At 41.6% G+C, this 27033-nt stretch overlaps 1 protein-coding gene across 3 annotated transcripts in view; it reads left to right on the top strand.

Moving 5' to 3' along the window:
- Nucleotides 1-27033, top strand: part of thsd7ba (thrombospondin, type I, domain containing 7Ba) — a 976604-nt gene that overhangs the window by 862018 nt on the left and 87553 nt on the right. For all 3 annotated transcript variants that reach the window (XM_073025771.1, XM_073025781.1, XM_073025776.1), the window contains exons 20-21: nt 3184-3301; nt 17760-17905. In XM_073025771.1, coding sequence (XP_072881872.1) covers nt 3184-3301; nt 17760-17905 — 264 coding nt within the window. The remainder of the gene's footprint in view (nt 1-3183; nt 3302-17759; nt 17906-27033) is intronic.

Here is a 27033-nt window from a genome sequence, read left to right on the forward strand (position 1 = left end):
TCTGTTGGAATTCTTTAAAGAAATAACAAGCAGGATAAACAGATAGAATCTGTTGATGTTATGTCCTTGGATTTTCAGAAGGCCTTTGACAAGGAGCCACACATGAGGCTGCTTACCAAGCTATCAGCCTTTAGTGTTATAGGAAAGATTCTAGCATGGATAAAGCAGTGGCTGATTCGCAGGCGAATAAAGGGAGTGAATAAACTCTTCTTGGGATATACCAGCCTTGGTACAGATATTGATTATAACTGATATTCACCAGGAATGGCAGAGTTCATCATTGAAACATCGGTAACAATCGATATCTGTCCCTGGCTGGAATCCCGAGAGGCGTTTATTTGTCATATACGCTGGGAAAGCACTAGGTCCTTTTTCAATAAAGGGAGCCTTTTCTGGTTGGCTGCCAGCGATTAGTGATGCCCTACAGGGGTCTGTGTTGGGACTGATTCTTCTTACGTTACATGTCAATGATTTGAATTGAAGGAATTGAACTGACTTTAGTTCTTACATCCTCCATATACATGAGTTGTAAAAATCTTTATATTACGTCTCCATCTAAATGTGCAATGTGCAATCATAGTAATTTATAATAATTTGTAATAAATAGAACAGTCAATGTAATGTAGAGTACATTCAAATCAGTGTGAGTTCATCAGTTCGATGGCCTGGTGGAAGAAGCTGTCCCAGAGTTTGTTGGTCCTGGCTTTTATGCTATGGTGCTGTTTCCCGGATGGTAGCAGCTGGAATAGATTGTGGTTGGGATGGCTTGGATTGCCAATGATCCTACGGGCCCTTCTTACACACCTGTCTTTGTAAATGTCCTGAATCATGGGAAGTTCACAACTTCAGATGCGCTGGACTTTCGGCACCACTCTCTGCAGAGTCCTGCGATTAAGGGAGGTACAGTTCCCATACCAGGCAGTGGTGCAACCAGTCAGGATGCTCTCAATTGTGCCCCTGTAGAAAGTTCTTAGGATTTGGGGGCCCATACCAAACTTACTCAACTGTCTGAGGTGAAAGAGGCGCTGTTGTGCCTTTTACACAACACAGCAGCTGTGTACAAACCACATGAAGTCCTCGGTGATGTGGATACTGAGGAACTTGAAGCTGTTTACCCTCTCAACCCCAGATCCATTGATGTCAATAGGGGTTAGCCCATCTCCATTCCTCCTGTGATCCACAACCAGCTCCTTTGTTTTTGCGACATTGAGGGAGAGGTTGTTTTCTTGACACCACTGTGTCAGAGAGATGACTTCTTCCCTGTAGGCCACCTCATTATTGTTTGAGATAAGGCCAATCAGTGTAGTGTCGTTGGGAAATTTAATTAGTAGATTGGAGCTGTGGGTGGCGATACAGTCATGAGTATTCAGGGAGTAAAGGAGGAGACTCAATACACAGCCCTGAGGGGATCCTGTATTGAGAGTCAGAGGGTTGGAGGTGAGGGAGCCTACTCTTACAACCTACTGGCAATCTGACAGGAAGTCCAGAATCCAGCACACAAAGCAGGGTGAAGGCTGAGGTCTCTGAGCATCTTGTCAAGCCTGGATGAACAGTAATCCAAGAACAGCATTCTGACATAAGCATCCTTCTTCTCCAGATGTGTATGGACGGTATGTAGACCAGTGGCTATTGCATCATCTGGAATTGATTTTTTTTTAATGTTTATTCTTTTATGAAGATAGGTGGAGGGAAAGGCAGTTTTGAACAAGCAGAGAGGCTTTAGAAGGACTTAGACAGATTAGTAGAATGAGCAAAGAAATGGCAGATGGAATACTGTGTCAGGAAGTGTACGGTCATGCACTTTGGTAGAAGAAATTAAAGGGTTGACTATTTTCTAAATGGAGAGAAAACACAAAAAACTGAGATGCAAAGGGACTTTGGAGTCCTTGTGCAGGATTCCCTAAAGGTTAATTTACAGCTTGATTATTTGGTGAGGAAGGCAAATGTGATGTTAGCATTCATTTCAAGAGGACTAGAATATAAAAGCAAGGATGTAAACTTGAGACTGTATGAAGCACTGGTGAGGCCTCAGTTAAGTATTGTGAGCAGTCTGGGGTCCTTTCTCTTAGAAAGGATGTGCTGAAACCGGAGAAGGTTCAAAGAAGGTTCACAAAACTAATTCCAGGATGGAATGACTTGTCATATGAAGCGTGTTCAAAGGCTCTGGCCTGTATTCACTAGAATTCAGAAGAATGAGGGGTGATCTCATTGAAACCTATCGAATGGTGAAAGACCTTGATAGGGTAGATGTGGAAAGGATGTTTCCAATGATGGGAGGCTCTTAGTCCAGAGGACACAGCCTCAAAATAGAGGTGCATGCTTTTAGAATGAAGGTGATGAGGAATTTCTTTAGTCAGAGCATGGTAAACCGTGGAATTCTATGCCACAGACAGCTGTGGAGCCCAAATCTTTATGTATATTTAAGGCAGAGGTTGATTGGTTCTTGATTGGCCAGGGCATGAGTGGATATGGGGAGAAAGCAGGAAGTTGAGACAGAGAAGAAAATTGGATCAGCCATGATAAAGTGACAGAACACACTCAAAGAGCCAAATGGCCTAATTCTGCTCCGATATCTTATGGTCTTATTTCTAGCTAGGGTGCCAAAGACGTTTGCACTGTACTGTATTTGTTAACATGGAGTGGAGAGTGAGGGTATAAATCTGATGGGAGCAAAGGATGTTGGGAAATAGTGAGGGTGGAGAACCGCAGGAGAGTGTAAAGGAGTGCCAGTGCAGTGGGGGGGAGGGGGGAGAGGGAGGGTGGCATGGGTGCAGACACACACACACACCGTCCTGAGACTCCAGGGAAAGTCATTTGATTCCAGACCATTGGTTTATTGATCATTACAGAATGGTGCTTCCTGTCCTCTTCCCACTCCCAGTCCATGAAAGAGACCCATAACAGAATCAGGTTTATTATCACTCACCTATGACATGAAATTTATTTTTTGGTTTTTTTTGTGGCAGCAGTACAGAGCAATATATAAAATTTCTTCAGTATTATGCAAAAATCTTAGGCACCCTAGCCAAGTTATGTGTGTGGAAGACTTTTGAACAGTAATGTATGCAACTTTACTTTGTTAAAGGTACTATGTGAATGAAATTATTTTCCTTCAGATTATAGGGAATAGTGTTGCTGAATGACAATTCTTGTGTTGAGTTCCTTTGCTTTCTTTTCTCTAAGATGAGATTGGAATCACCCTGGCATTTATCTATGCACTGCTTTGTGGAATGTCCTGTAAACTGCCAGCTCTCAGAGTGGTCTTCCTGGTCTCCATGTTCCCGCACTTGTGGACTTGCCGGTATGTAAACAACTTGTCTGGTTCCTTTGGATATTAAAGCACAGGATTTCTGAATTTACTCTAACAAAATAACACTACACTGGGCCATTTGCAAAGTAAATGTTTGTATTAATTATGGTCCAATTAGGGAATATGTATATATTTATTAGAATAATTCTTAACTGCTTTAAATTAATGTTTTTTCTATGATGATAAGCTTAAAGCAAACACAATTTAATGTGTTTTTCTAAATATAGACTGCCTCATTGACTGAATCTTCCAGGTAAAAAAAAATAACTAAAACGAAATTGGCTAAAATTAAAATTATACAATTATGTTGGCTTCTGGCAAATATGTCTTGTTTTTCTCTGCAGTTTACAGGTTTAAGTGGAGAACAGGTTTAATAATGTTTCTGGATTTATCCTAAAATATATTTAATGTTCAATATATTTAAACTTAGCACATTTGAATTATTCGGTACTGAGCATTTTGCAAATTCAGGTATATTGTAAGTACTGAAAAAGTAAAGGTTATCTAAATTGTTGGTGTGAAATCAAAATGCATTTAAGTGGTTGGTTTACTGCTGACTAATCACTGTATATGCATCATACAGTGTTCCTGTTATTTTTCCATTGGTGGTTATGCTAAACATGCAATTATGATATAAAGTGAACCACAAATGACTTTATAATATTGACTGATTTCAATAGAAACTTTTGAATTTTATTAATAATATGCCACTTTTTGATGCACTACTGACTGGATGTTCTTGAATGACAGCCTTTAATTTGATGGCTTTTTTGTGATTACAACTTAGCAAGGTAGATGCATGTTGCCAGGCGTATACTAGCCTCAGGTGTACACAGTTGGGCAATTAAATTCAGAATCAGAATCGTGTTTATTATCACTGACATTGGTCATGACATTTGTTACTTTGTGGCAACAGGTTAAGATCAACCTTCAAAACCATGGAGCATAGTTAGTCAAATGTGTAAATGTAGAATTCTGGGAGATGAGTTTGATTGCAGTAGAATAAAAGGAACAGTGAAATGACAGCCCACTTTACATCACTCATGATTTTTATTCACATTGAATACACTTTGTTAGTGGTTTACATTTCCTCCAGCTTGTGTATCTGACTAAGCTGGTGCAGACACATCTTGGAATACGTTGATGTTGAACAATAAAAGCAGCATGGGATAGACAGAAATGAGTAATTCCAGGACCAATGTCAAAGCTCTACATTAATCACATCTGGTTATGAATGGTGGTTGATATTTAAGCAACCTAAGGCTTGTTGAGTATCCCAATGGAGATATGATAGCACAGCCTAATATGAGAGTTACACATTTCCCTATAAAATGAAAAAGGGAGAAAGCTAGTAAACGTGCAGCAATCCATTTCATGAAAGCAGAAAGGAAGCTTTTGGAGTCAATAACCCAGAAGCAAATTAACAGTTAAATGCATCATACATGCACCATTTTTGGAAAGCTGAGATCATGAATAATCTAAGGATGTTATTATGAACAAATTATGTGTAAATAATTGAACTTTGTTGATGAAGTAACATGGAGAATGGTGCAAACAGGCCAGGTTTCTGTGAAACAAAGTACACAGCAGTCCCTCATGTCTCCAGAATTCTTTGAGGGAGTAACAGGAAGGATAGTCAAAGGAGAGTCAGTGGAAGTTGTTTATTTGGATTGTCTTTGACAAGGTAAAAGCCATTGTATTACAGGAAAGATGCTAGCTTGGATAGAAGATTAGCTAAACAGCAGGAGACAGAGTCAGAATAAAGGAGTCTATTCTGTTTGGCTGCCAATTGCTAATGGTATTCCACAGGACTGCACCCAACAGGATGGACAAACAACCAATGTGCAGAAGTTAGCAAACTGTGGAAGTACAAAAGAAGTAACAACAACAACAACAATAATAATAATAATTAATAATAAATAAGAACTAAATATCGTGAACATGAAATGAAGAGTTTTTGAACATGAGTCCATAAGTTGTGAGGAACAGTTCAGTGATGGATTGAGTGAAGCTGAATGATGTTATTCCCTCTGGTTCAAGAGCCTGACAGCTAAGGAGTAATGACTGTTCCTGAACCTTGAGTTGTGGTCCTGGGGCTCCTGTACCTTCTTTCTGATGGAAGCAGTGAGAAGTGAACATGGCAGGGTGTGCAGTTCCTTAATGATGGAGGCTGCTTTCCTGCAACAACTGTCTGTGTAGATGTGTTCAATGGTGGGGAGGTAATTACCCATGATAGACTGGACTGTATCTATTATTTTTTGTAGGATTTTCTATTCAAGCGCATTAGCGTTTCCATACCAGGCCATGAAGCAACCAGTCTCAATATATTCTCTACCACACATCTATATAAGTTTGTCAAAGTTTTAGATGCCATGCTGAATTTTTGCAAACTTCTAAGGAAGTAGAGGTGCTGATGTGCTTTCTTCATAATTGCACTTATGTGCTGGGTCCAGAACAGATTCTTTGAAATGATAACACTGAGGAATATAAATCTTCTGACTCTCTCCCCTTCTGATTCTTCAGTGAAGACTGGCTCATGGATCTCTGGTTTCCTCCTCCTGAAGTCAGCTCATTAGTCTTGCTGACACTGAGAGAAAGATTGTTGTTGTGACACAACACAGCCAGATTTTCCATCTTCCTCCTAAATGCTGATTCATCACTGCCTTTAATTTGGCCAACAACAGCAAATTTAAATATGGCATTGGAGCTGTACTTAGCCTCACAGTCATAAGTATAAAGAGAGTAGTGCAGGAGGTTATGCATGCAGCCTTGTGCTGATGGAGATTGTGGAGGTGGTGATGTTGGCAATCTAAACTGACTGAGCTTTACAAGTGAGGAAATCGAGGATCCAATTGCACAAGGAGGTATTGATACCAAGTTCTTGAAGCTTATTGGTTAGTTTTGAGGGGATGATAGTATTGAATTGTCATTCAAAATTGTGGCCAGTTTTGCAGACAATACAAAAATAGGTGGAGCAGAATCTACAGAAGGACTTGGTCACATTGGGAGAATGGACAAAGAAGTGGCAGATAGAATATAGTGTAGGAAAGTGTATGGTCATGCACTTTAGTAGAAGAAATAAAGGCCTTTACAGGAACGTAAGAGCAATTTTCTCCCTATTTTCTAAATAGAAATAAAATTCAAGCATCAGAGGTGCAAAGGGACTTAGGAATCCTTAAAGGTTAACTTGCAGATTGGGTTGGTGGCAAGGAATGCAAATGCAGTGTTAGCATTCATTTCCAGAGGACTAGAGTATAAGAGCAAAGATGTGCTGCTGAGGCTTTATAGGGCATTGGTCAGACTACACTTGAAATATTGTGAGCAGTTTTGTGTCCCTTAGAAAAGATGTGGTGGCTTTGGAGATGGTCCAGAAGAGGTCTAAAAGACTGATTCCAGGAATTAAATAGCTGACATTTGAGGAGCGTTTGATGGCTCTGGGCCTGTACTGGCTGGAGTCTGGAAGATTGGCAGTGGATCTAATTGAAAACTATTGAATATTGAAAGGCCTAGATGGACTGGATATAATGTCTTCTATAGTTGGCGAGTCTAGGAGCAGAGGGCACAGACTCAGATTAGAAGAATGTCCATTTGGAACAGAGATGAGAAGGAATTTCTGTTGGCAGAATGTGATGAATCTCTGGAATTCAATGCTGTGGAGGACTTAAACCATAAGTTGATCAGTTCTTGGTTAATCAGAGCATCCAAGGTTATAAGGAGAAGGCAGGAGAATGGGATTGAGAGGGATAATAAATCAGCCATGATGGAGTGGCGGAGCAGACTCAATGTGCCAAATGGTTTAATTCTGCACCTATGTTTTATGGTCTTATGGTGTCATCGAAGACTCTACAGATGTACAGTGGAAAATAGTCTGACTGGTTGCTTCATGGCCTTGTATGGAAACTGCATTGCACAGGAACACAAGAGGCTACAGAGAGTGGTGGACTCAACGAATCCCTCATGAGACTTCTCTGCTCTCCGTCAAGGACATTTATAAGAGGATGGTGATTTGCATCACCTGGGAATGCCACCATCCAGGCCATGCCCTCTTTTCATTGCTGCTGTCAGACAGGAGATACAAGAGCCTGAAGACCCACACCTCAAAGTTCAACAACAGCTTCTTTCCCTCACCCATCAGCTTCTTCTACGGACCTGAAAGACCTTTGACCTGCAGTAATACGGTTTGTCTATTTTGCTTATTTTTGGAATTGTGGAGCACAGATTATTACCCAGCCTCAGAAAAATAGGTAAAATTAACCACTCCTCCTACAGGCACTGCCACATCGGTTGACAGAAGTTGTAGAAGATGGCATAGAAACCTTTGTAATAAAGCTTGTAATAATTAAATTCAGTTTGCAGTTTTATTTTCAAACTTTATGGATGACTATTTCTGAACAGTACTTTACACTATTCAAAGGCTTCATCAGGGTCTTGGCCCAAAACGTCGATTGTTATTCATTTCAGTAGATGTTGTCTGACCTGCTGAGTTCCTCCAGCACTTTTGTGTGTTGCTCTAGATTTCCAGCAGCTACATAATATCTTGTGTTTATCAACATGGATGTTCTCATCCTGACATACTTTGAGACTCAGTGGGGGAAGGTCTATTTAGCTTAATGTAATAGTTGGCTTGAAATTGACACAAATAAGCAAACATTATTGAGAAGTTTTTGGACTTCACGTGAACTTTTACCCACCACCTCCAACCTCATTTCTTGCATGTTAAAAGGTTATCTATGACTCACTTTTACAATCCAGAGTTGCCCACAATGCAAATGATTCTTTCGATAAAGGAAATTATCTTTAAAATCCAAAATAATAAAGTAGAACATCAAGTTAGAAGTACTCTATAATATAATGAAGCTGTTGTTTTAATGCTTAAGTGTACATTTGAAATTGGTAAGTAGTTAAGTTCCATTTAGTTCAGTTTAAATTATTATTTTAATTACTTTCATAACTTAAACATTCCACCTAGTGGATGTCTAGTAACTAATTTTGTTAAAGATTAAATTGTCTCTAATGTCTTCTGTTTTTGTAACCTAAATATTAATTAAAGTTCAATTCTCATTTTGGTAGATCTTCATGACTGCTATCTTCAGTGTTTTATCCCAGCTTTTTCAACTGTGTGGCTATCTCTGGATACAGCATGAATAATTCAGGAATACATTATGTGGAAATTGAAGAATATGTAATGAGAGATCACTTTAGATTCTAGGCAATGCTTGATATTCTATTCCAACATTTTAGTGTAAGTGGTTTGTCAGCTGTGACCTCACTCTCTAGTTTTCCATTTTAGCTTGAAGCTGAGTAATAAAAAAATCTCGACTGATAAATCTTTCTGAGTGTGTGACCCCATCAAAAGCTCCTGTGATTGTAATACAAAATATATAACAATATTGTTGAAGGAGTCCAAGTTTTCCTCACTTCGCATTGGTCATCACCATGACTGCTACCAAGAGATCAGTAAGCTGTTCTGTGGAGATTGCATCTTCCTGTTCACACTGCAGCCACTAAATTGTATGTTATACTGTTGAATTCAAAATCGGATCACACACAGAAACATTATTCATCAGAAGATTTCTTGATCTTTAGAATAATTGCAATACAATCTAATCACTGCCTCAGATTGTCCCTGAAAAGATAAATCAGTAATGTTGCCAACCTTATTTATAATCCTTAAACCAATAGTATTTAGGCTCGGATACATAGTACATCCTGTACTGTGTAGGAAGAACAGTATTGGAGTATGGAGGATGGGGAGAAGGCAATTAATCATCTTGGTTCTCTCTGCCTGGGCACTACCCAGCAGTTTGCTGCTTCTGTACCCCTGCTGTTGGTGGCCGGTGACACTTTTTCTCGTTATCTATCTCAGATGAAAACAATTATCTCACTGTCAAGTCAAAAAAGCAAGTAGAAAATTGACTGCCTTAACTTACAAAAGTTCTGTAATAAAGTGATCAGATTGAGTTTGAAATTAGAAAAGCAGACTTGGATTCTTTTTAAAATCATCACTTCCATGACTGCCAGGCAGCTAAATTGGATAGTGCTGAAAAATGGGCAAAGTGATGTGGGATTAATCTGATCCCTTTGCTTCTGAAAAAGGCGACATGCCTACTTCATCCTGCCTGCAAATTAACGTGAATTCGGTATGCATAACGCACTAACCATCCTCAGGTGGCTTCAATGACGTAAATGGCCTGTGCCACTTAAAACCAGCATGGAGAGATATAGGCAAATTACTTTCTGGCAGAGGTGAATGATAGAGATCAATATGAACCTCATTCTGACATGCTATGTAGGAGGAGGTAAGTGTGCAATTTTTCAATGAGTCTTGGAAGTCACGCTGGACATGGTATTGACAGAGAACAGAAAATTGCCCAAATAAAGTCACTCGGGTCAGGTAGGTGACAGTCAATGCAAGGAGCAAGAACATGGACACAATGCTGCAGAATCCTCAGTAATCTGGATGAGTGGTTGAGTTCAAGGTTTGCATTTTATCATGCCACATCACAAAATTACACTCCTAGCCAAAATAATTCCCAATGCACTACTCACATAGTAACAATCATTACAGCTCACTCAGTGTACCACTCACCAAGTAACAATCATTACAGCTCACTCAGTGTACTGCTCACCCAGTAACAATCATTACAGCTCGCTCAGTGTACCACTCACCCAGTAACAATCATTACAGCTCACTCAGTGTACCTCAATCCAGTAACAATCATTACAGCTCACTCAATATACCACTCACCCAGTAACAATCATTACAGCTCACTCAGCGTACTGCTCACCCAGTAACAATCATTACAGCTCGCTCAGTGTACCACTCACCCAGTAACAATCATTACAGTTCACTCAGTGTACCTCAATCCAGTAACAATCATTACAGCTCACTCAATATACCACTCACCCAGTAACAATCATTACAGCTCACTCAGTGTACCACTCACCCAGTAACAATCATTACAGCTCGCTCAGTGTACTGCTCATCCAGTAACAATCATTACAGCTCGCTCAGTGTACTGCTCATCCAGTAACAATCATTACAGCTCTCTCAATGTACCACTCGCCCAGTAACAATCATTACAGCTCGCTCAGTGTACTGCTCACCCAGTAACAATCATTACAGCTCACTCAGTGTACCACTCACCCAGTAACAATCATTACAGCTCACTCAGTGTACCACTCACCCAGTAACAATCATTACAGATCACTCAATATACCACTCACCCAGTAACAATCATTACAGCTCACTCAGTGTACCACTCACCCAGTAACAATCATTACAGCTCACTCAGTGTACCACTCACCCAGTAACAATCATTACAGCTCGCTCAGTGTACTGCTCATCCAGTAACAATCATTACAGCTCTCTCAATGTACCACTCACCCAGTAACAATCATTACAGCTCGCTCAGTGTACTGCTCACCCAGTAACAATCATTACAGCTCACTCAGTGTACCACTCACCCAGTAACAATCATTACAGCTCACTCAGTGTACCACTCACCCAGTAACAATCATTACGGATCACTCAATATACCACTCACCCAGTAACAATCATTACAGCTCACTCAGTGTACCACTCACCCAGTAACAATCATTACAGCTCGCTCAGTGAACTGCTCATCCAGTAACAATCATTACAGCTCTCTCAACGTACCACTCACCCAGTAACAATCATTACAGCTCGCTCAGTGTACTGCTCACCCAGTAACAATCATTACAGCTCGCTCAGTGTACCACTCACCCAGTAACAATCATTACAGCTCACTCAATATACCACTCACCCAGTAACAATCATTACAGCTCACTCAGTGTACCACTCACCCAGTAACAATCATTACAGCTCGCTCAGTGTACTGCTCACCCAGTAACAATCATTACAGCTCACTCAGTGTACCACTCACCCAGTAACAATCATTACAGCTCGCTCAGTGTACTGCTCACCCAGTAACAATCATTACAGCTCGCTCAGTGTACCACTCACCCAGTAACAATCATTACAGCTCACTCAGTGTACCTCCATCCAGTAACAATCATTACAGCTCACTCAATATACCACTCACCCAGTAACAATCATTACAGCTCACTCAGTGTACCACTCACCCAGTAACAATCATTACAGCTCGCTCAGTGTACTGCTCATCCAGTAACAATCATTACAGCTCTCTCAATGTACCACTCGCCCAGTAACAATCATTACAGCTCGCTCAGTGTACTGCTCACCCAGTAACAATCATTACAGCTCACTCAGTGTACCACTCACCCAGTAACAATCAATACAGCTCACTCAGTGTACCACTCACCCAGTAACAATCATTACAGATCACTCAATATACCACTCACCCAGTAACAATCATTACAGCTCACTCAGTGTACCACTCACCCAGTAACAATCATTACAGCTCACTCAGTGTACTGCTCATCCAGTAACAATCATTACAGCTCTCTCAACGTACCACTCGCCCAGTAACAATTATTACAGCTCGCTCAGTGTACTGCTCACCCAGTAACAATCATTACAGCTCACTCAGTTAACCACTCACCCAGTAACAATCATTACAGCTCACTCAGTGTACCACTCACCCAGTAACAATCATTACAGATCACTCAATATACCACTCACCCAGTAACAATCATTACAGCTCACTCAGTGTACTGCTCATCCAGTAACAATCATTACAGCTCTCTCAATGTACCACTCGCCCAGTAACAATCATTACAGCTCGCTCAGTGTACTGCTCGCTCAGTGTACTGCTCACCCAGTAACAATCATTACAGCTCACTCAGTGTACCACTCACCCAGTAACAATCATTACAGCTCACTCAGTGTACCACTCACCCAGTAACAATCATTACAGATCACTCCGTGTACCACTCACCCAGTATACAGCTCACTCAATGTGCTGCTCACCCAGTAACAATCATTACAGCTCACTCAGTGTATCACTCACCCAGTAACAATCATTATAGCTCACTCAATGTACCACTCACCCAGTAACAATAATTACAGCTCACTCAATGTACCACTCACCCAGAAACAATCATTACAGCTCACTCAGTGTACCTCCATCCAGTAACAATCATTACAGCTCACTCAGTGTACCTCCATCCAGTAACAATCATTACAGCTCGCTCAGTGTACCTCCATCCAGTAACAATCATTACAGCTCACTCAGTGTACTGCTCACCTAGTAACAATCATTACAGCTCACTCAGTGTACCTCCATCCAGTAACAATCATTACAGCTCACTCAGTGTACCACTCATCCAGTAACAATCATTACAGATCACTCCGTGTACCACTCACCCAGTATACAGCTCACTCAATGTGCTGCTCACCCAGTAACAATCATTACAGCTCACTCAGTGTATCACTCACCCAGTAACAATCATTATAGCTCACTCAATGTACCACTCACACAGTAACAATAATTACAGCTCACTCAGTGTACTGCTCATCCAGTAACAATCATTACAGCTCTCTCAATGTACCACTCGCCCAGTAACAATCATTACAGCTCGCTCAGTGTACTGCTCACCCAGTAACAATCATTACAGCTCACTCAGTGTACCACTCACCCAGTAACAATCATTACAGATCACTCAATATACCACTCACCCAGTAACAATCATTACAGCTCACTCAGTGTACCACTCACCCAGTAACAATCATTACAGCTCACTCAGTGTACTGCTCATCCAGTAACAATCATTACAGCTCTCTCAACGTACCACTCGCCCAGTAACAATTATTACAGCTCGCTCAGTGTACTGCTCACCCAGTAACAATCATTACAGCTCACTCAGTTAACCACTCACCCAGTAACAATCATTACAGCTCACTCAGTGTACCACTCACCCAGTAACAATCATTACAGATCACTCAATATACCACTCACCCAGTAACAATCATTACAGCTCACTCAGTGTACTGCTCATCCAGTAACAATCATTACAGCTCTCTCAATGTACCACTCGCCCAGTAACAATCATTACAGCTCGCTCAGTGTACTGCTCACCCAGTAACAATCATTACAGCTCACTCAGTGTACCACTCACCCAGTAACAATCATTACAGCTCACTCAGTGTACCACTCACCCAGTAACAATCATTACAGATCACTCCGTGTACCACTCACCCAGTATACAGCTCACTCAATGTGCTGCTCACCCAGTAACAATCATTACAGCTCACTCAGTGTATCACTCACCCAGTAACAATCATTATAGCTCACTCAATATACCACTCACCCAGTAACAATAATTACAGCTCACTCAATGTACCACTCACCCAGAAACAATCATTACAGCTCACTCAGTGTACCTCCATCCAGTAACAATCATTACAGCTCACTCAGTGTACCTCCATCCAGTAACAATCATTACAGCTCGCTCAGTGTACCTCCATCCAGTAACAATCATTACAGCTCACTCAGTGTACTGCTCACCTAGTAACAATCATTACAGCTCACTCAGTGTACCTCCATCCAGTAACAATCATTACAGCTCACTCAGTGTACCACTCACCCAGTAACAATCATTACAGATCACTCCGTGTACCACTCACCCAGTATACAGCTCACTCAATGTGCTGCTCACCCAGTAACAATCATTACAGCTCACTCAGTGTATCACTCACCCAGTAACAATCATTATAGCTCACTCAATGTACCACTCACCCAGTAACAATAATTACAGCTCACTCAATGTACCACTCACCCAGAAACAATCATTACAGCTCACTCAGTGTACCTCCATCCAGTAACAATCATTACAGCTCACTCAGTGTACCTCCATCCAGTAACAATCATTACAGCTCACTCAGTGTACTGCTCACCTAGTAACAATCATTACAGCTCACTCAGTGTACCTCCATCCAGTAACAATCATTACAGCTCACTCAGTTTACTGCTCACCTAGTAACAATCTTTACAGCTCACTCATTGTGCCACACACCCAGTAATAATCATTACTCAGTGCACAATGGCACAGAGTGTGGTCTGTTGATGCATCATGTTTCTGGTAGCAAACTATTCAGTTATTTAGGTAACTGCAAGCTTGGCCATGGCTTTGTAAATTAGGAATAATTACTCATTTGTGTACCCTTTCAAAGCAACAAAGGTTTTTTCCTCCTCCTGTCTTTCACACAGTAAACTCCAGACTCCCAGTAAGTTAGTGTAAAAATATCTATTTTTTTCTGAGATCTTCTTAAATCCTCTACCAATTACATTGCATCAATATCCCATACTGTGCTGACTGAAGCACTCAAGCTCGCAGTGCTGTTTCTGAAAGGACTCTTGGACAGCCCAGGGGAAATCCTGCATAGCAGGACAAATGCTTTCTCACAGCAACAATATTGTAACCCCAATATTGTCCATCTTCCACAGCTGGCTTGACCGAGGGCCTGGTGTAGGCTGCCAGTGCTCTGCATGAGAAGTGAGCACGAGGAAAAGAAGAGGGAATATGTTGAGGGGCAAGTGGGAAGAAAGAGAGGCAAGGTGTTTGCTAATCTTTTCAAACTTGAAGTCCTTGCTCCAAGCCCCCCCCCCCCCCCAATTTACTGATTTGATTTTACAGTTTGGTTATCTAACTTGGAGTGATGGAGTTCCAGTGCTGGTTCAGAGCTAAAGCTCTTAGAGAATCAATTTATTCCACAGTCATCTGAAAACCTGAGGCACTGAGACAAGAACCCAGCTGGCCATAGTCAACAGCAAGCACAAAATCCATGCTGTTTGCCTTCAAATGAACTGAACGATACCTCACAGCCAATCTTTCTTAGCACTGTGGGAACTGACACCTTCTTATCTTACAATTCCCATCACTCATGTTGGCATCCACATTACAATTTTCTCAATAATTAGTTTCACCATTAAAACCTTCTACTGATGAGCCAATAGATCAGATGCATGTTTCACCTATTTCCTGATTTTGTTTATCATCATCAAAAAAATCCTATTAATTAAAGTATCTAGAACAGAATATTTTTACTTAGCAATTGGTTCAGGTCCATATTCTAAAGTCTCATTCATTCCAAATTGAAATATAGTCTCAGTATGCAGGCAGTTCAGTTTGGCACATCTTGTGGTTAGTTGGAATGTTTAAAATATATTTGGTGAAGTGCTTGGAGAGTAAAGTAGATGAACATAGGCCAAACACAGGCAAATGGGATTAGTAGAGATGCATTGGACTGAGGGGCTGCTTCCATGCAGTGTAACTCCAGGAATCTATTAAAACTCAAGGGTGAAACAGTAAGTTTTCACCAATATTGACAGCTGACAAGTTCCACATTTGTGTTGGTAATTACCAACAGCACCAACTTATTTGCCCACTCTCCTGCTATCCTCTTAATCAAATATTCAGTTTCTGTGGTTTATTTGCATGTGATCTAACTTAAAAATTTTTAAATAAAAATAATAAGCAACAGATGAAACTCCATTTGTACACATAGCTGTTAATTGCTCATTTATTCAAGACCCAGAATCACAGTCTGTATCACCGTTTGACAAGACTGCCAAACCTGTCACTGTAACAAGCAAGAGTTAAGGAAAACATTTCTATACACGGTACTTTGTAAGCTTGATAATGATCTCCTGTCTAACCAAAGCAATATTTTTTTTTGTTAATCAGCTGTTACATTCTTTCCACAGATGGTGGCCTTGTAAATTTAACTTTGCTACTCTCAATTCCATTTTAGCTCCTTCTACCGTTAATTGTCATGCTTCTGGAACTAATGAGAACTCTAACCTCAACGTTGAAGCTAAACCATATGGTTTATTAATTAATTTGGCAACAAGTGTATGATATGCCCAAAATCTATTACTTCTGTGAAGGGAATTTCATTAATTACTGCTTAATATGATAGCTCCAAGCCATCAAAATGATGCCATGCATCTGTATCCCTCTGAAGTTGGGACAATGGATGAGCTGGAAACAAGCACACTGCATCAGAATGTATAAAACAGAACTGATGGAAACAGTCTGCAGGTCAGCTGGCATCTTTAGGAAGAGAAACAGTCTCAACATTTCAGATCAAAGATCTTTCAGAAATGTAAATTCTGTGTAAGTGGGTTGGGTGTGACCTGCTGTGTGTTTCCAATGTTTTCTGCTATATTTAATTTCGGGTACCCAGCTTCTGTTTCTTTCTAGCTCCAATCCTGCCCAATTTCTAACCAGTAATGTCCAATGATTAACTTCCCCAGTTCTTTTATGCCATGATCCTCTGCTTGTCCTCTTTTTCTTGGCAATCCTCTTATTTGCTTGTCTTCCTTATTTTTAACATTTACTTGAAGCATCTGTTAGAGATGCAATGGGCAGCCTTCTGAGCTCTGCTGATGAGCTGCCAGGGAACACCCAATCAGTGCCTTATGCTTACTTGTTTCATTAAGTAAACCCTGGGACTCAGTATTGCTGATGCCTAGAGCCTAATGGAGCAAACATATGGATCATTGAGGGTGTGGGCATTTCATCAAAACAGTAATTGGACCACTGATAGTTCAACTGTTGAAGATCCATGTTTTTTGCTGCCTTTAAAATCAGAACCTTATAAAATCAAGTTAGACAGGCACGTACATAATTCAAAGCAACTAGTAAAAATCAGGCAAAATGCCAGTTTAAGTATCAACTCTATTTTCTTCTCAAATGCCGCTTGACCTGCTGAGCATTTCCAACTGTTTCTGCCTGCATTTCAGATTTTAAGAATTTGCACAATTTTGCTTTTTTGAAGATATTACTTATAGTGTTAAGGATTAATCTGGAAAGCTATGTCATTCCTACAAGCACAGAATCATTGAATTCAATTTTAACAATACAGTAAAAATATTCAGCCATTGAAACTGCGCTGGCTCTGTGCAATGTATTCATTTCATTCTACTTCATTCCCTTTCCCATAGCCTTGAAATTATTTTACCTTTGAATAGTTATCCAATAAGTTTTGAAAACTGCAGTTATATTGCGATTCAACCAATCAGTGCCTTTCCCTATCATTATTCTTTCTAAAATGCTTCTCTTAACCCCATTCCCACTGCCGTGTATTTGTACATTTCACCAATTGGCTCTGTCCTCCTGATATGTGTTACTAACTTTTCCTCTGATAGCCACATTCAAAAATTTGGTGTCATCCAAAAGTTTTGGAAACTTAACTCCCTGTGCAAGTTGCATGAATTTTAGTCAGTGCTGTCAACCAATGCAAAATAGGCAGTATGATGTAAAATGCTATTACCACATCTGTGATTCAGGTTCAATTACGCTACTGTCTCTAAGGAGTTTGTACGTTCTCTCAGTGACTGTGTGGGTTTCCTCCTGGTGCTCCGGTTTCCTCTCATTGCTATGTTGGTACATGCCCAAAAATGATATAAATAAATCAAGTCTAGATTTGAAAATATTCTACAATGGGTTTCTTCCCAGGTGTGACAGATTGTTTAGTTATGAAAACCATTCTTTTCTTTAGGCCAAATGAAGCGTACTAGGCATGTACTTCAAAAGACTCATGGAGAAGGAAGACCCTGCTCTTCCCACCTAATCCAGTATCGACCTTGCCTTGTAAAGCCATGCTATAGTTGGGTCTTTGGTGAATGGTCTGCATGCAAAATTGAGGTAAGAACATCACCTTATGAGTATCTAACTTACCATACAAATCTATCTTACTAGAATCATCTTAGGTTAAGCTCATAACTTTAACCATTTTAGAAAATGCTGCAGACAAGCTACAGTGACTCTTGGCTTCACTTCCACAATACACTACCTGATATTTACCCAATGTTGGAAGTTTATGAGCTTCAAGTATGGCCTGGGATTGATACAGTATCAATGAGCTGCCCAGTGACACAGATAATGCAACATACAAAATACCAATTGCTTTTATTTCTATTGCAGTCTTCTTACATTTTTTCCCCTCACAGTTATAGTTGCTCCAGACTTAATTCTCATTTTCAGCCAAATTGTTGCTCAACCTCACCAAAGTGATGTTAGAATTTATGGGTTCCTTTTGTAAATTAGAACCTCAACCTTGAACTGAAATTAATGAAAAACCTTGATTGGTACAGGAGAGAAATCCAAGGTGGAATGCAGATGTATGCTAAACCTATAGTTGACTGTTGAAGGGGGGGGGGGGAAACTTTTGCCTTTAAATTATTCCCTAGTTCCATGAAATATATTGTTCCAGATGTCGCAAATGGCAATGGAGTTGACAATGTACATGTGCTTAAATTTGTTAGAAATGACTATTGGATTTGGATAGACAGTGCCTGATGAATGTATTTAAGAGATTTTTGGATAATTACTTGGATGGAAGGGGTATGGAGGGCTAAGATCCATGTGCAAGTTATTGGGTCTAGGTAGATTAACATTTTGGCAGGGGCTAGATGGGCTGAAAGTCCATATCCTTGTACTTGGGTTGTAGACTATCCAGGTGGAATATATGCTGCTGTTCCTCTACTTTACATTTAGGCTCACTCTGGTGGTGGAGCCGAGGATAAACAAGTTGGTGTGGGAATGGGAAGGAATATGCCAGTTCAAAGCCAACTTTTGTACTATAGTGCTTTATGACTCTCTCTGATTATAAAAGCTTTCTGAGCCACAATGATATGGAATTAGAGCATGAAGACAGTGCAAATTGTTACAGTCTTCAGAATCCAATTTAATTTAGATCTATAAATAGACTTCTATTGCCAACTTGTGTCACTATGTACTCTACTAAGCTTTGAAATCGTTTCTTGAAGGAGCAGCTATTTTCAGGCTTCAGATAAATAATTGACCACACATTTATAAATCATCAGGACAGAACATAACTTTCAAATCAGTGCAGAACTTTTACAAATGGAAGCAAGAATACATTACTGACTTGGTTCCCATTTTTTTAATTGAAACCAAGCACCTCATCATCTACAGCTCTTTTGGATAAAATACTTGAGAGAACAGAAAATTCATACATATCTGATATGCCCTGGAAAACATAATTGAGCCAGTATTTTGGTGTGAAGTGCAGGAAGAAACCAAAATGGATTCTGATTGCCCCTAAATGCTTTAATGGCTTGTATTCACTCCTAAGACATAGACATTGGGGGGGGGGGGGGGGGGGGGGGATATGTTGTTAAGCTACTGGAAGTGTATTTTGAAATTATGTCTGGCAAGTTGAGTTGGGTTCTTTATTAGCAACCAACTAAATGTTGGAAGTATTTGTGGGTCAGGCAGCATCTATAAAGGGAAATGGGCAGTTAACACCTCAAGATGAGACATTTTATTCAGACTAAAAGATAGAGGAAAGATAGCCAACATGAAGAGGTGAAGAGAAGTCTAGCAAGAACTCACAAGTGATACATGGATCTAGGTGAGAAGGATGAAAGGCAGCTGAAGGTAAAAAGAGTGAAAATAACGATAGAGGCTGAGAGGTGATAGGTAGAGGCAACAAAGACCTACAGATGATGGAATCTGATAGGAGAAGATTGTATAAATTGCTGAGAAGATCACTGGAGTCTCTCTCCACCATCTTGACATTTTCCAGAAGCATCTTATATGAAGGACCCAAAATATTGTTGAGGATTCCTACCACTCATCCCACAATCTCTTTGACCCCCTGCAGTCAGGAAGGAGGTACAGGAGCATCAGGACAAGGATTGCTAAACAGGGTAACAGCTTAATCCCCCAGACTGTGAGATTATTGAATACCCAGCCTCCACCAAGGTCTCATCCCTGGGACAATAAGCTGTTTACTGTTTACCTGTGCAGTGCACCTCATATGCATTTTGAATTATAAGTTTCATATGCATTTTGTATTATAAATTTTAACTGTGGTAGTATTTTGTTTTATATGCTGTGTGTGATATAAGTATTGTGGGTACACCATGGACTGCAAGACCGTTGTTTTTTTTTGGTGCAGTCAGATGACAATAAACTTGAATTTGAAAGGAAGGGCTGTTAGGAGGGATAGGGGACCCAGTCGAAGGAGTGTGTGGTTGATGGGTAGATGGAGTGGGGAGAGACAGATAAAAAGGTGAAAGAATCAGGGAAATAGGGTAGGTACTGGAGAAACAGAGTAGATCAAAAGAGAGAAAAGGGAACGAGAAGGAGCAGGTTACCTGAACTTGGAGAAGTCATTGTTCCTGCATTTGTGTTGTAGACTATCCAGGTGGAATATGTGCTGCTGTTCCTCCAGTTTACATTTATGCTCACTCTAGTAGTGGAGTCAAGCTTAAACAGGTTGGTGTGGGAATGGGAAGGAATTTTAAAATGTGTAGCAACAGTATTTAATTGCTTTAGAATCAGAATCAGACTTAATATCACCAGCATATATCGTGAAACTTGTTAACTTTACAGTCGCAGTACAATGAAATACATGATAGACATAGAGAAAAAAACTGAGTTACATAAAATAAATATTAAATGCTTAAGTTAAAATAAGTGGTGTAAAATATCAGAAATAAAAATGTAGTATTTTAGTGGTATTTACTAAACATTGGAAACAGAAATGAATAAAAGGGCTCAGATCCATTACATGTTTTCAAAATATTGCTTGTAAACCTCAGGAAACCCTACATTGGCCAACAAGAATCAACTAGTTCTGAACTTCCAAGTGCTGAATCCCACATGTCACTCTCCCAATCTCACATACCCCTTTCTGATCATCATCTGGTTAATCAAATCATTATTTTTTCCCTCAATCCAAGCATGATACTCTTCCTATCATGATAATAATCTCCACAAATTTGAATTTCAGTCTCCTCCAACACCTGATTGCTGTCTAGCCCTCACTATAGTCATCTTCTGACCTGACTTCTTAACCATAGCCTCTCCACCTCTGCAATCTGTCTCCTCACTCAAAGTTCAAAAGTTCAAAATTCAAAGTCAATTTTATTATCAGAGTACATATATGTCACCACATATAACCCTGATATTCTTTTTCCTGCAGACATACTCAGCAAATCTATAGAATAGTAACTATAACAGGATCGATGAAAGATCAAGTGCAGAATGGAAGACAACAAACTGTGCAAAGCAAATATAAATAAATAGCAATAAATAACAAAAGCATGAAATAACAAGATCAGGAGCCTGAAAGTGAGATCACTGGCTGTGGGAACATCTCAGTAATGAGTGTAATTATCCCCTTTTGTCATGAGCCTGACAGTTGAGGGGTAATAACTGTCCTTGAACCTGATGGTGTGAGTCCTGAGACTCTTGTACCTTCTACCTGATGGCAGCAGCGAGAAAAGAGCATGACATGGGTGGTGAGGATCTTTGATGATGGATGGTTCGTTTCTATGGCAATGTCTCACGTAGATGTGCTCAGTGGTTGGGAAGGCCTTACCCGTGATGTACTGGGCCAAATCCATTACCTTTCGTAGTATTTTACATTCAAAGGCATTGGTGTTCCCATAGCATGCCATAATTCAGCCAGTCAATACACTTCCCACTACACATCTAAAGAAGCTTGTCAAAGTTCTATCAAAGTCTGTCAAAGCTCTCTCATACTCTTGACAAAAAGGCAGCTCTGGCCTTTTACCAGAGGTCTTGCTCCTGGCAACAAGCTAAACAGTTTGTTTGGATAAGAATCCAAGAGATAAATTTTGATAACCTGTACCTAAAACCTTTTCTACATCTGGATTCCTAGTCACCATGTCTCGTCTAATTCCTGGAAGTGTAGAATAATTGTTTCATCAAATGTAAAAGCAATTAACAGCAAACTGCATTTAGATAGCAGGTAGTTCTTCGAGGCTTCAGTGAGGAGAAGTTTCAGTCAGAGAAAGCAAAAAATAGCTGTAGGTGGAGGTTTTTTATTCCTCCTTCTTTACATTTGCTCAGTTAGGGCAGTAGAGAGGCCAGGCAGGATGCGATACTCCAGTGTCCCTGACAATTCGATCCACAAGAAGTTTATCTAACTGCAGCTTGTAACAAACCACATTAAGGAGTTGGAGCTGGAACTGGATGAACTCCAAGATCATTTGGAAGGTTCAGGACTTGATTAGTAGGACATATAGAGAGGTAGTTACAACCAAGGTGCAGGACACAGGAAACTGGGTGACAGTCAGGAAAGGGAAAGGGGGTAGAGGAGTCAGTGCAGAGTACCCCTGTGGCCATCCCCCTTCTCAACAGGTTTATCACTTTGGATACGTTTGGGTGGGATAACCTAGAAGAGGAAAGTCACAGTGGTCAGGTCTCTGGCATTAAGTCTGGCTCTGTGACTCAGAAGGAAAGGTGGGGAGTAGAGGTGAGCTGCGTTGTTGGGGGTTGTAAATTAGAGGAACAGAAAGGAGATGCTGTGGATGAGAACAAGATTCCTGGATGGTATGTTGCCTCCCGGGTGCCAGGTTCTGGGATATCTTGGATTTGAGTCCTCAGTGTTTTCAAGTGGGATGGTGAACAGCCAGAGATGGTGGTTCATATAGGTACCAATAGCATGGGTAGGACAAGTAATGAGGTTCTGCAAAGGGAGGTCAGGGAGTTAAAAGGAAAGATCTTCAGGGTTGTGATCTCAGGATTGCTACACATGCCATGCACTAGTGAGTACAGAAATAGGAAGATTATACAGTATAAAATGTGGCTAAGGAGGGAGGGCATAGATTTTTGGATCTTTGGGCTCTTCCAGGAAGGGTAGTACCCATATCGAAGGGACAGTTTGTACCTGAACTGGAGGGGATCTAACATCCTAATGGGAAGGTTTGTTAATGCTGCACAGTGGGGTTTAAACTAGAGTTGCAGGGAGATAGGAACCAGAATGCCAGAACAGTTAGAGGAGAGGTTGTGGAAGCAGGTGTTGATACGACCTCAGACAAAGGCAGGTACAATATCAAAACGTTAAGCATGGTGTGACTAGTGTCCTGAGCTGCGGTATATTGTGGACTCCTGAAGCTGAACAGGCCCTGAGAGACTGCTTCGGTACTACTAACTGGGATGAACTGCAAGGGGGGCTCTGTGGGGCGTTGGGGAGGTCACTGAATGCACAACGGACTATATTAACTTTTGTGTGGATGTCGTTGTTCCTGTTAGAACTGTTCGCTGCTATCCCAATAATAAGCCCTGGACCACTAGTCACATCAAAGGCCTCCTAAATCAGAAGAAGAGGGCCTTTAAAGATGGTGATCGGTTGGAGCTTAAAAGAGTTCAGAAGGAACTCAGAGTACAGATAAGGGGGGCAAAGGAGCAGTATAGGAGGAAGCTAGAACAAAAGCTGCAGAAAAAAAGCATGAAGGAGGAGTGGGATGGGATGAAGATCATCACCAGATGCAGTGCAAAGCGGGGGGCAAACATAAGTGGAGATGTGGAGAAAGCAAACCAGCTGAACAACTTCTTCAATAGGTTCGACAGCACAATCTCATCCTCACCGCAGAACTCCACACCAGGCCTGTCTTTCTACTCGTCCTCCCTCTTACTTCCCTCACAGGAAAATAGCCACTCACAGGAGACCTTGCCCACGCCCAGGATTACGGCTGCACGGGTGGAAGGACAACTGAGGAAGATCTGTACCAGCAAGGCGGCTGGACCGGATGGAGTATCCCCACGATTACTGAGGGCCTGTGCGACTGAGCTGGGAGAACCACTACAGCGCATCTTCAACATGAGCCTGGAGCAGAGAAGAGTACCCAGACAGTGGAAAACATCCTGTATTGTCCCGGTACCGAAGAAACCACAACCAAAGGAGTTGAATGACTTCAGACCTGTTGCCTTGACGTCGCACGTGATGAAGACCATGGAGCGGCTGATAATACAGAATCTGAGGCCACAACCCAGGCACGCCCGGGATCCTCTTCAGTTTGCGTATAAGGAGAAGGTGGGAGTGGAGGATGCTATCATGTATTTGCTGCACAAATCCCTCTCTCACCTGGATGGGGTCAGTGGTGCTGTGAGGATTACATTCCTGGACTTCTCTAGTGCCTTTAACACCATCCAGCCCAAGATCTTAAGGCACAAACTAACGGAGATGGGAGTAGACTCTCACATGGTGGATTGGATAGTGGACTACTTGACAGATAGATGGATAGATAGATAGATAGATAGATACTTTATTCATCCCCATGGGGAAATTCAACATTTTTTCCAATGTCCCATACACTTGTTGTAGCAAAAACTCATTACATACAATACTTAACTCAGTAATAATATGATATGCATCTAAATCACTAACTCAAAAAGCATTAATAATAGCTTTAAAAAAAAGTTCTTAAGTCCTGGCAGTTGAATTGTAAAGCCTAATGGCATTGGGGAGTATTGACCTCTTCATCCTGTCTGAGGAGCATTGCATCGACAGTAACCAGTCGCTGAAACTGCTTCTCTGTCTCTGGATGGTGCTATGTAGAGGATGTTCAGGGTTTTCCATAATTGACCGTAGCCTACTCAGCGCCCTTCGCTCAGCTACCGATGTTAAACTCTCCAGTACTTTGCCCACGACAGAGCCCGCCTTCCTTATCAGCTTATTAAGACGTGAGGCGTCCTTCTTCTTAATGCTTCCTCCCCAACACGCCACCACAAAGAAGAGGGCGCTCTCAACAACTGACCTATAGAACATCTTCAGCATCTCACTGCAGACATTGAATGACGCCAACCTTCTAAGGAAGTACAGTCGGCTCTGTGCCTTCCTGCACAAGGCATCTGTGTTGGCAGTCCAGTCTAGCTTCTCGTCCAACTGTACTCCCAGATACTTGTAGGTCTTAACCTGCTCCACACATTCTCCATTAATGATCACTGGCTCCATATGAGGCCTAGATCTCCTAAAGTCCACCACCATCTCCTTGGTCTTGGTGACATTGAGACGCAGGTAGTTTGAGTTGCACCATATCACAAAGTCCTGTATCAGTTTCCTATACTCCTCCTCCTGTCCATTCCTGACACACCCCACTATGGCCGTGTCATCAGCGAACTTCTGCACATGGCAGGACTCCGAGTTATATTGGAAGTCAGATGTGTACAGGGTGAACAGGACCGGAGAGAGTACGGTTCCCTGTGGCGCTCCTGTGCTGCTGACCACTGTGTCAGACCTACAGTCTCCCAACCGCACATACTGAGGTCTATCTGTCAAGTAGTCCACTATCCAATCCACCATGTGAGAGTCTACTCCCATCTCCGTTAGTTTGTGCTTTAAGATCTTGGGCTGGATGGTGTTAAAGGCACTAGAGAAGTCAAGGAATGTAATCCTCACAGCACAACTGACCCCATCTAGGTGAGAGAGTGATTTGTGCAGCAAATACGTGATAGCATCCTCCACTCCCACCTTCTCCTTATACGCAAACTGAAGCGGATCCCGGGCGTGCCTGGTTTGTGGCCTCAGATTCTGTATTATCAGCCGCTCCATGGTCTTCATCACGTGCGATGTCAAGGCAACAGGTCTGAAGTCATTCAACTCCTTTGGTTGTGGTTTCTTCGGTACCGGGACAATACAAGATGTTTTCCACTGTCTGGGTACTCTTCTCTGATCTAGACTCATGTTGAAGATGCGCTGTAGTGGTTCTCCCAGTTCAGTCGCACAGGCCCTCAGTAATCGTGGGGAAACTCCATCCGGTCCAGCCGCCTTGCTGGTACAGATCTTCCTCAGTTGACCTTCCACCTGTGCAGCCGTAAACCTGGGCGTGGGCCAGGTCTCCTGTGAGTGGATATTTTCCTGTGAGGGAAGTAAGCCTGGTGTGGAGTTCTGCAGTGAGGGTGAGATTGTGCTGTCGAACCTATTGAAGAAGTTGTTCAGCTGGTTCGCTTTCTCCACATCTCCACTTATGTTTGCCCCCCGCTTTGCACCACATCCGGTGATGATCTTCATCCCATCCCACACCTCCTTCATGCTTTTTTCCTGCAGCTTTTGTTCTAACTTTCTCCTATACTGCTCCTTTGCCCCCCTTATCTGTACTCTGAGTTCCTTCTGAACTCTTTTAAGCTCCAACCGATCACCATCTTTAAAGGCCTTCTTCTTCTGGTTTAGGAGGCCTTTGATGTGACTAGTGATCCAGGGCTTATTATTGGGATAGCAGCGAACAGTTCTAACAGGGACAACGGCATCCACACAAAAGTTAATATAGTCCGTTGTGCATTCAGTGACCTCCTCAACGCCCCCACAGAGCCCCCCTTGCAGTACATCCCAGTTAGTAGTACCGAAGCAGTCTCTCAGGGCCTGTTCAGCTTCAGGAGTCCACTTCCTGAAAGAGCGTGTGGTAGTGGGATGCCTCATCACAATTGATTTATATCTTGACTGTAACAAAACCAGGTTGTGATCAGCTTTCCCCAGTGCAGGCAGCGGGGATGCACTATATGCATCCTGTACGTAGACCTCAGTATGTGCGGTTGGGAGACTGTAGGTCTGACACGGTGGTCAGCAGCACAGGAGCGCCGCAGGGAACCGTACTCTCTCCGGTCCTGTTCACCCTGTACACATCAGAATTCCAATATAACTTGGAGTCCTGCCATGTGCAGAAGTTCGCTGATGACACGGCCATAGTGGGGTGTGTCAGGAATGGACAGGAGGAAGAGTATAGGAAACAGATACAGGACTTTGTGGTATGGTGCAACTCAAACTACCTGCGTCTCAATATCACCAAGACCAAGGAGATGGTGGTGGACTTTAGGAGATCTAGGCCTCATATGGAGCCAGTGATCATTAATGGAGAATGTGTGGAGCAGGTTAAGACCTACAAGTATCTGGGAGTACAGTTAGACGAGAAGCTAGACTGGACTGCCAACACAGATGCCTTGTGCAGGAAGGCACAGAGTCAACTGTACTTCCTTAGAAGGTTGGCGTCATTCAATGT

The sequence above is a fragment of the Hemitrygon akajei genome, chromosome 2 (assembly GCF_048418815.1).
Source record: "Hemitrygon akajei chromosome 2, sHemAka1.3, whole genome shotgun sequence".
Taxonomy (NCBI): domain Eukaryota; kingdom Metazoa; phylum Chordata; class Chondrichthyes; order Myliobatiformes; family Dasyatidae; genus Hemitrygon; species Hemitrygon akajei.